At 44.2% G+C, this 13725-nt stretch overlaps 1 protein-coding gene and 1 long non-coding RNA gene across 8 annotated transcripts in view; one reads left to right on the forward strand and one right to left on the reverse strand.

Annotated features, from left to right (window-relative positions):
- Positions 1–10759, reverse strand: part of LOC111840191 (supervillin-like) — a 67085-nt gene extending 56326 nt beyond the window's left edge. The window contains exons 1-3 of one of the 7 annotated variants that reach the window (XM_023804744.2): positions 3855–3957; positions 3449–3576; positions 3302–3348 (exon numbers count right to left, since the gene is read on the reverse strand). In XM_023804744.2, coding sequence (XP_023660512.2) covers positions 3302–3348; positions 3449–3576; positions 3855–3857 — 178 coding nt within the window. In that variant the 5' untranslated portion in view covers positions 3858–3957. Of the gene's footprint in view, positions 1–3301; positions 3349–3380; positions 3668–3854; positions 3958–9623; positions 9861–9935 lie in introns of those variants that run through there. The other 6 variants (XM_072710888.1, XM_072710887.1, XM_023804747.2 and 3 more) reach the window with 6 other exon arrangements.
- Positions 9918–13725, forward strand: part of LOC140588782 (uncharacterized) — a 46795-nt gene continuing 42987 nt past the window's right edge. The window contains exon 1 of the long non-coding RNA XR_011989990.1: positions 9918–10023. This is a non-coding gene — a long non-coding RNA (uncharacterized lncRNA). The remainder of the gene's footprint in view (positions 10024–13725) is intronic.

Below are 13725 nucleotides of genomic sequence, written 5' to 3' on the forward strand. Positions count from 1 at the left end.
GCTGGCATCCCATCCAGGGTGTCCCCCTGCCCTGTACCCTGTGATAGACTGGCATCCCATCCAGGGTGTCCCCCTGCCCTGTGCCCTGTGATAGACTGGCATCCCATCCAGGGTGTCCCCCTGCCCTGTGCCCTGTGATAGACTGGCATCCCATCCAGGGTGTCCCCCTGCCCTGTGCCCTGTGCCACCTGAGATCGGCTCCAGGTCCCTCTGTGACCATGTCTAAATGGTTAGAAGATGGATAGATGGAATAACTGGCACATTCAGGACGATGTACATGGATGGATAGCTGTGCTGCTGTGTTTACTGTGCTTCTAAAGATTATTTTGGCATGTTTCGTGACAAAAAAGCATGAAGCCTCAGAGCACCAAGGTTACTCAAACATCAGACGGTGAAACGGTGCAGTTAATGGACATTTGTGCATTTGCAAACAATATTTTAATATAGTAATAACTATTCATTTGCAAATATTTTTTTCCCTATTGTAGTAAATTATATCTGTACATATTACCTGCGTTATGGTCACAAGTAAATCACATGTGGAAATTAAGCAGATGTACCACCTTTTCACCTTCTATTAGACTTGGTTGGAATCAATGTCATGGGTAAAAAAAAATGGAACAATCGCAGGCAGTGAGTTTCATATTATGGGCAAACGGCAGGGACAAAATAACATTCTGTCTGAAATATAAATGATAAAATGGAAAATATTTCTCACCAGAGCAAAAATTACCCAAAGGGAATCCCCCAGAGCAAGAATTATTCATGGGGTATTCCTTCCTTCGCGTTGTCAGACACATCGACCCCACCAACGCATTTAGGGATGGTTTCATACCATACTGCAGTCATAAAGAGTAAGCAAACACCTTTTTCAGTGCAGAAACTCCAACCCCCCCAACCCCCGGGACGATCAATTCAGTTCACAAATAACTGATGTTTACATGACTGCGAAATGAACCGCCTGCAATTGAACGAACGTTTAAATGACCCAGCCCACTGCCGGAAAAGGACATCTAAACAGAAAATATATGATGCTGCAGTGATGTGCGCTTGCTGGACAAGAGCCGACTTTAAAGGGCAAAGGTACAGTAAGTCAACAGATCGTAGTTGCTCGTCAATGTTAATTATAAACGAGAACATCTCTAGACCGCTTCAAGCAAATATACATAATAGGGGAAAAAATTCTGAAATATGTTCCCTGAAAAATCTGCCATGCATTTGTATAATATAATATTATATAATATAATATAATATAATATAATATAATATAATATAATAATGAAACACGTTTTCTTATGTCTGCTTATTAGGGATTTCTTTTGTTTTGTGACCCCAGTCTGGGGGCATCCTCTGCTGAAAGTCTGATCAGTTATGAATCCAATACGTGCAATGCCTTGTGTCAAGTTGCCCAAATGTCTCCTCGGGACAGAATATGGAGGGTCTGGCATTTCTTAGTAAGTACTGTTCACACGTTTAATGATTCTCGGCCAGCTAATAAAGAATCATGTATCTTATAACGAGGTCTTGCAGTCAGAACTGCTCCCGTCAGAACATCACCATGCATTAAAACTACCAACGCAGAGTTAGATTCTCAAACTATCAATACAGTGTTTTTGTTTTCTAAAGCCAGTAGCTCAGATCAGTAACCACATGTCACCATTAGCCTGAGCGGTCATGTGTTCTACACACACGCATAGAAGTTGGTCATCACGACGGCATTAGATAATCTGGTTCCACGGGTTGGAATATAGCCCTGTGAATTAGATTGAGGCCTCACGGGTCATGCTTCCACCCCAAGCACTTGCTTATACCAGTGACTCCGCAAGCAAACGTAGCCACTCGTTAGCCAGTTTAGCGTCGACAGTTGACAGACCGACGGCTTCCAGCAATGAGAGAAACCAGATGCCGTGAACTAAGGCAACAAGATGTTTTGTCCAGAATCTAAAAGCCCAAATGAAAATGTCAATATTCTCTGCCTCATTTAAAGTTACGCTCTCACAGTGGATTTTACTGCCCATGTAACGACGCTTACCACTCCTGAAAGTGTCTCCCACTTCTGTAGCTTTAGCTTATGGACAAACAAAAGGGACAGCAGCCTATACATGTGAAGGTGGAGATGTGGGTGTGCAAAGGAGATGGTTCTACGATCCCCGATGTGCACCAAACCATACAATTAAATAAAGTGAGCCTTGCGGTCAGTGGTTAAGGACTTTAACCAGAAGGACATTGGTTAAATTTTCTGGAAGTGTCCTACTGTAGTACACTTAGCTAAGCACTTAACATGAAGTGATCCAGATAAAGAATCAACTGTAGAGATGAGTACAAAGTTATTGTGGATGGAAATGCCAAATACCAAAATGAGAATAAAATGTGTGGAGATAAATAACAGTTCTCACCCCCCTCCCCTCCCTGGGCCATAAGCAGGATAAGTGTGGATGAACGGATGAATTGAGAGTAACACCCAGCAGAGTTAAAGAGTTCCATCCTCATACTGCACTACAGCCTGCAAACCAGAAACTCTCACCTTTAACACGAAGCACGAGTTACAAAACAAACTCGGGGGGGGGGGGGGGCAATATTCATGGACTGAGTGTGTTTTGAAAATTTGGTCTTCAATTAACGTTTCATCTTCCTGCAGAGGAATAATGCCAGCACTGACTGAAGTCACACTGAGATAGGAACGCTTCTGGGACGTTTACTATGCAAAGTGTAGGCACAAGAAGGTTCAACAAGCTGAAAAACAACAGTACAGGACAGAGCCTGTGAATTTGACTATGCATTTGTTGCATGGCTTCCAAGCTAAATCATCCAACACAAGGTTATCTTACTGCAAACTCTAGGGCAGGGTTTCTCAACGTGGACCGTCTGGTGGTCCCCAAGGACTGGGTTGAGGAACCTTGCTCTAGGGAGTAGATTTGGGTGTGGTTGCCCTAGCAATACTGTAGGAGTACTGTGTGTATTTACAGGGCCGTAAAGATTTGGGACTGTTTTGGTCCCGATCAATGTTGAAACCAAACCTATGCCCTCAACCACAGCTTTCATCAAATACAGGGTGATGGAGTCACACATGGTTAACTACAGTCTCAAAACTGCGTTTGCCGACCCAGGCTGACCCAACCTGGACACGGACTGGGCGCCAAATATAGCACTTTCTCAAGCTTCGCAATGATTGATCTACAGCGTTTCATCGCCGTCTCAATTCCCCACAACATCCCACGAAGGACTTTGTGCATGACAGCCCATGAAGAGTTTAAGCGTGAATCGATGTAGATCATATGTAAACAGCAGGGCTGCTTCTTACCTAAGGATGTTAGGATTCCCTGTACTGCTTTGCTCTGGCTTCCAGAACTAGATGTCAAAACAGAAGAGAGAAGACTTACTTTGCTGTAAGCTTCCTGTGCTCACTGGTATATCCAAACGTCAGGCGGTTATCCGCAGGTTCCCTCACAGCTTCAGGGGTTCTGCGCAGATGAGGAGGGTCCGGGGCCTGGGAGTGGCAGAGGGGTCCGAATCGACGGAAGGAGGGGGGCACCGCTGCAGACCTCTCAATCCAGCGGGGCCACTGTGGCGCAGACTCTGAGGGAGGCAAAGTTCAGACGCTCCATCTGTAATGGAGATGGTTCAGGACCTTACAAATATAGAACGGTGCTTTCCTATTGGGACATCAAGTGCAACATGAAATGTGGGGAGAGGAACAGGAGGGGGAGGTGGGGGGGGAGAGAGAAGGGGGCCCAGGAGAGAGAGAGAGAGAGAGAGAGAGAGAGAGCATGTTTGGGAGAGGAATGTGTAACAGAGGAGAAAAGCTTTATAGGGGTTTAAGTGAAGAAACATTCATGGTGGGTCTCAAAATATACCATAAGATATGCTGTAGGGGGCCCAAAAATCCTCTCATCAAACGACTTCAGCCCCAGGTTCTGGCAGATTACCGGGGTTAGTGTGGCTCTTTTCCCTACTGCAGGAATGGCCAGGGCGGATCGTAAGAGAGTAGCCCCCCCCCCCGCCCCCCACAGAAGGAGCGCCCATGTAAGGCCTGAAGACAGGCGCCCCCAAACCACACGGGCCGCCATAAATAGCGTACGAAACGCTCAGCTGTCCGAGCGACGGGCCGCCCCGCCCTCCGCACCTCTGCACACGCCTGTCAGATTTTCTTTCATTCTACTTGGACGGGATTGTCGTGTTTTAGCAGTGGAGTGCGCTAAAGTTCTGGGGCTGTATCGCTGGATGTAAACCCGCGGTAACACGAACCAGACGGACATATGGCGATATATAATTCCTATACTATCCATGGGCTGTTTATTTGGCATCTGTTACACAACTGGAAGTTTTCTAAACATATTCACAGTTAGGAAGCTGATTTTCCAAGCTTGCCTGGGAGCACAGGGAAAAAGCAGAACTGTATACAACTGGCTGAGCTACAATGGAACATACCAGTGTATATGGACTGAACCAATTATCAACGACAGGGGGCTCTGTAGTAAGGCTGATTATAGGGCTGGTACCTCACCAGTGGGCTGCAGTGGGATGCCCATAAGGCATTCCGGAACATTTTATAGGGCAGGACTGAGGTCATGTATCCTGTTGGCATTTAACACTTGAGGCAAACCATCAAAGAATATGGCCAATAATTTTTTATGCCGCCTGTATTCTGATGTCAGCTACATAATAAACAGTGTGGGAGATCATTTATGGCTTTTAAGGGCGTCTTCAGTCTGCTGGCCTCTCTTCATCGGTTTTTTTTCAAGTAATAAAAGGGCATCGAATGAGCAAACATTGCACGCTCTTGAAGGACAATGCCAGCCACCAGCCGCCAGATCTCACTGCCACAAAGCCGGGCAAATTATGTTTGTCCTCCAAGCCTCAAGAGGCAGCGGTAATACAGGAATCTCCTCCACGTTGTTGTCCCAGGTCCTGGCACACTGCCATGTAGGCTGGCTGTTCTTACAAAAGAGCTCTTAATTATGCATGAATTGACAGCCGATTTGTTGAATCTCACAATTAATGTTACAATAAAGGCTTTTGGTGAAAAAGGTAGATAGCAGTCTTTCAATCATTCAGCTCTTGTTGCATTTCTCCCCCCTATTTTTTAACACTTAAAAAAATCAGCTACATAATTTAATCTTAGTCATAAATACAATACCAATTTGTTTCACAAATGACCAAATGAATGGCTTGTATTTTATAACCATGGATGCATGTGTAAGATGACCTTTTGCTAATGTGATGTATACTTTTACAAAACTTGATGCATGTATTTATCAGAGGTGGACAAATCAGGTCCAGCAAGTAAAAATCCAAACCAGAATTTTGTTTTAACTAGCCAGTTGAGTACTCTGTGACTGCGATTCTTTATGCTCAACTGGTTGGTTAAAACAAAATCCTGGTTTGGATTTTTACTTTCTGGATCTACAATGTCCGCCTCTGGTATTTATACTGATACATTCTGGGTGTAGTAAACTGCTTTTATGGGGCAGTTCAGATTCAAAATACCACATTTCAGAATGAGCTCCATTCATTGGACAGGACACGGTTTGCTAAAATATTTAAAAGACAAATTAATAAGGAACACATACTTACACATTTCCTCTATACTGTTTCTTTATACACTATTAACATAAACCTTATAAATCATCTGAGACACATATACGCAAAAAAATTATAAATCCTGTACACCGTCTGTGTCCAGAACCACTGGCATGGGCTAGGAATTCTGGCTCTTTCTACAGATGGGCATGACAATGCTGGCAGCAAAAGGCTGGTGACTGAGCATGTGTGAGGGACCTGGGTGTGGAGCAGCAGTTGGCACTGGGCTGGCAGGCCTCGGCAGGCTCTGGCGGGCGGCGTGCAGCTCTGAACAAGCGCGACATTGTCCCAGAGAGTGTACCACCGTCCCAGGCACAGGGGGACGGCTGACGGGTGGGGGGGGGGGGCTGAGGGGGAGGGGTGCGGGCGTTGGCGATGCAGCTGCCCACAGATGGAAGACATTATTCAGTCGCTCATCCGAGGAGGCTCAGGACGTCACACAGCTTCAGGTTTACCGTCCACATGGGTGCCGGGCGTCACAGTTCACCTGTGAGGAGCCTGTTATTTCTGTTATTAAGACCCTGATGCCATCTCACGGCCATAAGAAGTAAATCCCAACGGGCCATCATGCACCCAAAGTGAACAAAGACGAGATGACGACGGGCTGCGGGGCGGATGGGAAAGGAGATTGAATCCGGGCGGCAGGTTTCACCAAATCGTTCATGCTTTCTTATCATCCATCTCACTGCATTCACTGCAGCTACGACAACAATAATTAGGAACGATATTTCCAATATGCTTATCTAGCCCAAGCGAGTGTTTGGCCGTCGTTTTTTCTATAAAAGGACAAACGCTAGCAACACTGGGAGCAGTTTCGTCACCCCCCTACTAAAAGCCCACATGTGCCACCAATCCTTCCAAGGAGCACCAATACGCTGCAGTCTTATAGCACATGGCTGGCGACTGCCGGATGTCAGCCTGATTTTGATTGGCTGAAGCAGCGTTTGGGCGGGGCAACGAATAGCAGGTGCTAGTTAAGGCAGTATAGCCAGGAGGTCTGCAGGGACAAAGAAGCCCATGTGCTAACTTATGCCGTCTCTTTAAAAGATAATCTGAACGGTAATATGCTGAAACACAATTGTCTTTCACAGCGGCATAACATTAACTCAACAATGTTTACAATAAATCCACTAAACAATGGGTTATACAGCCACCTGTCAGTAGTTATTTAATAATATTACGGCCCAGTCAAAGACTGTTTTCCCAGAAGTCCTTTCTGCGTCACTGATTGCTATGGATATGTTTGTTCTTTACACTCCCATTTTTAATATGCACGTATTATATGTGCACCAATAATTCATAAAAATACAATATCACTTTTATTAAATGTACAGTATTACTGCCATTGAATCCTTGCTGTTTTGTCCACATTGTTTACAACGGTAACGATGTAATACTTAAAAATAAAACAGACCATGGCATTTCCTGAGCTCAGAGGTACCTGGACAATGAAATGAGTGCCGGGCGTCTTTGGGGCTGCATGGTACCTCTGCCCATTCCTGGCTGATTTATCTTTGCTCGTCACCCAAAATGCTGCTCATATCAGAATATGCTCCATATCACTTGCTACTTGCTGCCTGATTTCCAGCGTCTTTGCACATCGTTCACCTTGAATCGGAATTTAGATTTCTTTTTTTTTTTGAGGGTTGCTATAGTACATGTAAACAGCCTGAGAGAAAAAAAAATGCAGAGGCCAGAATTCTGTTGAGGGACACATGGAGGATTCATTCTTTCCGGGGATACGGGGTGGAAACCATCACTCAGTAAGACCACGCACATGGGAGTTTCACTTACACAACAATGTTGTGAGGGTATAAGGAAAAATGATTGGTTCAGAGAGATAACCAATCAGATTGTAGAGGAGGTGGGTCCAGGCAACTAGAGGAGAGGGGACCAACCAATCAGATGTTGATCTCCCAGTGCCACGCGAGTCCTCTGGGACATCCTCTTTGGACTGATGAGTCAAATGTGATACTTGGCCGTCTTGAGTTATTTCTGATGAAATACAAATTCTGCACTCTGCACTGCCCCTCAAGTACGGCGGCGGCCATATTTTGGGGATTGCTTGCCTGAGCCAGCACTTAGACAAGTGACCACCAGTGAAGAACCATCAGCTATGGTCAGTTTACTGCAGCTGATGAAGCTGTAGCTCAACTGGGTCGCAAAATACGCCAGTGACCTGAAATGTCACTGCACTGGAGCAGTCCTGCTTGGAGGAGTAAGCCTGGAAGATACTGAACAACAGCTACAAGCAGTTAAATGTGGTGCTTAAAAACTTAATTACATCATGCATCAGATCTGTATTATTTTTAAATTTCAAATTTAGATTTCAAATTAGGTGGAAGATGTGATAACATTTAGTGTCAAGTATGCAAACACGCAGACAATGTGACATCACACCCCTGACAATCCTGAACAAGATGTTTACCCCAACAGAGACATTAACACCAGCTGGGATTTTTAATTAACACAGCAATGATTATTTGCAAGTCATTTATTAACCCGGAAGGCACTTGAACCGTCAATATCTTGATCCAAAGTCAGACGCGTTATTGGCTGGGTCATGCAGCCAAATGTGAACCACAAAAAGGCCAGTGGCTTATGCTATGCTTTAGTAGTAAATCCATTAACCTAAATACATCACGGCTAATGTTTGGAAAGTTGCTCTCCAAATAGTCTGAATGCCTTGTGGTTAGTGGCTAGAGTCAGGCCTACGTATCCATCCATATTCCCACTGCTTATCCAGCACAGAGTTGAAACAAGACAACATGTCATGTGATAGTGCCATAATGTAAACAACTCACTGATTTTTGGCTTATTCCCAGTGATGAAAGTGCTTTGCCGTGCTGTCTCTCTCTGCAGACGCGACATTCAGCAAATAAGACATCCAGTACTACTGTCAGTTAAAGGCTTTCAGGTCCACAATGGGAATCATTAAGATGCATCAATTATTCATGCATCATACCACCTTAATTAGAGGGACCCTTCCATGCCTGACAGTATTCTTTTTCAGTTAGAGTCATTTCCTGAATACTCATTGATACCTCTTTCCAGTCAGAGGACAGGTTCAGAACTGAAGGGCACTGCAGAAAGATGCTGGATTTACAAACTGCACAACTACAAACGCACTCAGTCCAGCTTGGATTTTCACACCTTGTATGCAAACAGAAAGTGTTCGTCCCCCAATCCAGGAACCTGTGAACTTTTAGGGAATGTTAAATGCGTTAGATTTGTACAGCGTCACAAACCTGTATTGGATACGTGCTTACAGAAGAATAGAAGAAAGGGGGAAATGTCCGTTAGATGTTTCACAATCTGTTTTACATACATTATACAACAGACGCATTGAAAAATGGGCTCCAGTTCCAAATATTCTTCAGAATGCAAACAATTGTTACGTTACATAGTTCAATAACAGTCCATCATAGAAAAGTTAGTATGGAAACCTCGCTGACCGCTCGGACTTTTCGCGTTAGTTGTAGCGCAAGTTAAGTGCGCGTGACCGGAGGATGCGCGGCCACGAGGGTCTGAAATAGTTCAGCGCCTTTGTCATCGCTACCCTCATGGTCCCTGGACAATAAGGATTGAATTGCTGGGGGTAACATTATATCACCTGCAGTGTCCTGTCTTTTCGCTTATCGCCTACAGTTGGTTTTTCACAGCATCGGGGCTGCATGGGAATCGCATTAAATTGCATTGGTAGCTAATTGTTGAACTGTTCACAAAATTGAAAGATGAGTTTCTACACTTTACTAACATTAAACACTTATATATAATATTAGTTACCCATAGGTTAACTAAAAATTAAGCTACACCTGATGACCACTCTGTCATACCAGTGCCGCCAGTGTTAGGTTAACAATAAGTCTGCCAGCTGTCCTTATTCATAATAGTCTCGGCAAATTTATTAACACCACAAAAAACGCGTTGTGCAATATTACATGTAACTTAAAGAAGCTTTAAAAACCTCTAACAACGGCTCTTTTAAAAAATTATTTCGCAAAAATTATTTTAATAAATATAACTATTTTACAATCACTTACATTTTTTCTATGAATGTGATCTCCAAAAACGGATCCCTGCCGTAAATCGTACAGTTCCTCTTCAGCAGCCTTCTTTGTGACAGTTTTGATTGCACGTAAACCAGGACAATACAGCGATTATATCAATATACGATCAGGGATTAAAAGAAATGCTTTATTCCCTTCTTTATCCTCTGTACGTTTAGTTTGACGTATCTACAACGTCTAGTGGATTAGAGTCTCGCAGTTTGTAACACCTTTGCAGTTTGGATTAAAAACTTGCATGCGTTTCAGTAAGATCGCTCTGTTTATTGCTCCGGCGTACATCCTCACCCCTGCAGCTTCCGGACGGCGAACACGGGGCGGATCCTCCGGCCGCTGGCGAGGGTTCAGGCGCTCGCTGCTGCCCAGAAGCTCGCAGGTAAATGCATCCCGTCAAGCTCACCGATACTGTTCAGATATTGAATCCTGATGAAAGCTGCTCACAACTGTTGAATTTCTTTCTGACACTGGCTGTTTGATTGTATTCTGCTTGATATAATCGCACTACAATAACACGATTATGCATTAGAGTATGCGTTAGACGTGCGATTGCATCCTTTGCTTATTGTCATATAAAAGCGTGGATCCTGAAATCGTTACGCCGATCAGTCTGTTTGTCCTCGGTACTGGCCAGAGCAGACTATTTGATCAGTCTCTTTCTCACAGTTTAAGCCCTTGGAAAAACGAAAACAAAATCTAAACCATTCATCGTGGTGCCGTAAATTAAAGACAGCCACATCTCATCATCTAATTTATCACTTATTTTCATCACTAAGAACAAGTGAGTGGAAAAAAAAACCCACTAAACCCAAATTCTACCTAAAATGAAAATGAAATAATGCAATTTAGAAATATCTTACGAGAACCGCGGAAATGTATCATCAATTAATTTTAAATCATACTGGCTATCCACATGATATTGCTTCCGCGAAACTTTGATGAGAGTATTTTTCCATTGAATTTCACACCAAACAAATAGAATAAATTTTAGTACAGCCTCTATTTCGTTTTTTTTCGAGTCTGGAGCACATTTAGGTGAAAGTGACATGGGTGCAATGTTCCCATTGGCTGGTTTTGGAAAGGATTTCCTTTTTGAGTTGAAGCATCACAGGAGCCGCGCTACCAGGACGGTCCTTACAGAGGCGACAGTACTCACTCATCACTCACTTTGTTTAACATGGCTGCATGCAGGCTTTGTTAACTACATTTTCTCCCTCTGGGATTGGTCACAGTCGCCCCTTCTTTACCAAATATGGACATCTGCTGGATGCTGCATGTTTCCAAAGACATCTCACTGAGCAAAGGTGTGTGTGCGTGTGTGTAACAAAGAGCAAGACAATATGGAGGGAGCAAGTGGGAGTTTGCATATTATAACATTCAGCGCGTATTACGTTTAAGCCCATGCATACTATACAAACAACACAGATGCTATTTTTGGCTAGGCAATGAAACACTTCGGATATAATATCTTCTGACATCAATCTGAAGTGCACACTTAGAGTACAAAGGCTTGTTCTAAGGCACAGGGACCACTGCGGGCCACCTGGGGGTTTGGCTAGTGGGTAGTGGAGGAGGGTGTCTGTGGACTATGTCCACCGCTTCACGACGTATGTGGAGAAGATGTCCGTGTGCTCTGTCCATCTCCACAAGGAAATCCGCAAGCACGAATTCCCAGAGGTGAAGGGGACCAAAACAGGGACGACTAATAGACCGTCCACTCATGGCATTCCAAAAATATCACATTATTTACGCTTTATGATCTGATATTTCTGTAATTTGATTAATTTCATCCCTGTTTTTGGAGCTTGTGATCTTACCTACAGAGAAATACAGTATGTGCACATTGTGGCAGGACAAAGGTTTGGCAGCATTTCCCACCAGGTTTTAGCCAATGAGGATGGATAAAAGCAGCCAGTGGGAAATGAACTGAACCAATAGCTGATCGGGAGTGCCGCAGTGTCCCGCCCATCATGGGTTTGGTGACCTCATACCTTGAAACTTGTGTTTACCGTTAGCCTGTCGGCTCACCGTGATCCGTACTGCATAAGGGGATTTGGAAGGACTTGGAAGAACCACATTGTTTAACTGAGGATTTTTGAAATTTAGTGGCACCCACAAAGGGAACATGGCTGAACTGGAAACACACCCTAACTGACAGTAGTTTATTAAATCATGTCTGGTAGCAGACCAGTCTGCATTACTTTGGTCTGACTTTGCGAGTTTGTCTTCTGATGTGCGTCATAAATGCCCCTTAACCTTTTCCTTGTCATTTATTTGTAAGCAAGCAGGCTTTGTCCATCTGATGCGTTGAAATGCCATTATTGATTCATTATTATCTGTCACATTTCTGGCTTATTATAATATATCCATTTTACAAGAGCATCAGTACTCAGGGCCCAGCACCCCATCAGTGGAAGTCCATCCATCAGAGTGGGAGGAAGGCAGGTGGTTCTCTGTATCAGGGATTCGGGCCGTTCTGCGGAGCTGGCTCAGTCTGCAGCTTCAGAAGATAACAAGTAGTCATAGCACAGGCGAAAGAAGCACCGACCCAAAGAGAAACATCTGGCCAGCTGTTCAGAAGGTGCTTTAAAATACAGCCAAGAGATCTTAATTTCTGCAAATTGTCACCACATGTCAAATTCCTTGGTTGCCCCTTTAAATATGCCTGTGCTCTACACGAGTTCTGTGGCCTGTGCTTTCTGCCTCGCATTTGATGGTACTCTGGCATCGTGACTGACTGTCTTTGTGATAGTGCTCTGCTTTGTATCAAGCAGGACGGGCCGCTGCGACGTGTCAGGCGGAGAAGGACATGCTGAATGTTTTGTATAAATAATCTCGACAGATGAGTAACACTGGTACATTGTATGGAAGAAAAAATACGCCACGGGCTAAAGCATGATTAAATTGTACTTTAATTAATGCCGGCAATTATAGGAAGCCTGTAGCACGCCGTTCTATAGAGTAAATCTTTCCGGTTTAAATGCACCGATGTCTTTCGAAGGATTGATTCCCGTTGGCGTACGAAGAGGTTTCAAAACTCGTCTTGGAAACTTATATCAGCAATATCTGTGCGGCCAATTACCGAACAATAACTTCTCGGAAAATGAAAATGATGTCATAAACTGTGAATGTGAGTGCAGAACGTGAGGTCCTCTGAGCTTTCACATAGGGGAACGCCCAGCAATCTGCAGGGTTAGAGATGCTCGCAGTCCAGCCTGTTACACTGGAATGGACACAAATCCATTGTCATTTCACATTTTCCTACTTGGCACCATTCTACTGCAGACGGCATATTTCAGCTATTACCCCTAAAAAGTAATAGCTATGTAAACATTTACTCATTTAATTTCTGCTACAGGCACATTCCACGTTTCACTGGATCACAGAGAAGTGACTTTTCACACACACCTGTAAGTCTGCTGAATGTTGGCTGTTGTGTTTAATGGATCATTTTAAATGTTTCGTGCCCCCAAGGTACCACGGATGGTGCTTCCAGGGGCCACAAGAGGGAGGGGGGAGGAGCAGCACTCCGCACGCGACCTCAGTGCATCCCGGATAATGAAATATACTCTGCCTTCCCATACATAAAACATCACGTCCGTCGCTTAGCAGTTTTCCTCCATCTCTATTGTCCATTGATTTCTCGTCGCTCACGCCTGTCAATGCGTACTGTGGGAAGTCTATTACCTCAGTTTGAACATCTTCTCACACTGGTTCGCATTTTTCTAATGACTTCCCGTGCTGGTATTTGCTTAATCTCCGCGGTCAGTGGCTCGCTGATTATAAACGTTTAGGACTACAGTCCCGGTCAATGAAAGAGCGGCCAAACCCGATTGTGGACAGACTTGAAACCATATCGATCTGGCACTATTTTGTCTTACTGGTTACACTGATATTGGACCAAACAAATGATCTAAACGTGTAACAAACATGATATATTTAGGTAGGGACACTGGGTAATTAGGCACTGGGTAGTTAGACACTGGGTAGTTAGACACTGGGTAGTTAGGCCACTTCCAAATCGCTACTGCGGCCTGACAACGTAATGAGAATTTAAGCTTTGATTAAGGTCAGGGCTGGT

Source organism: Paramormyrops kingsleyae, chromosome 4 (assembly GCF_048594095.1).
Source record: "Paramormyrops kingsleyae isolate MSU_618 chromosome 4, PKINGS_0.4, whole genome shotgun sequence".
In the NCBI taxonomy this organism is placed as follows: domain Eukaryota; kingdom Metazoa; phylum Chordata; class Actinopteri; order Osteoglossiformes; family Mormyridae; genus Paramormyrops; species Paramormyrops kingsleyae.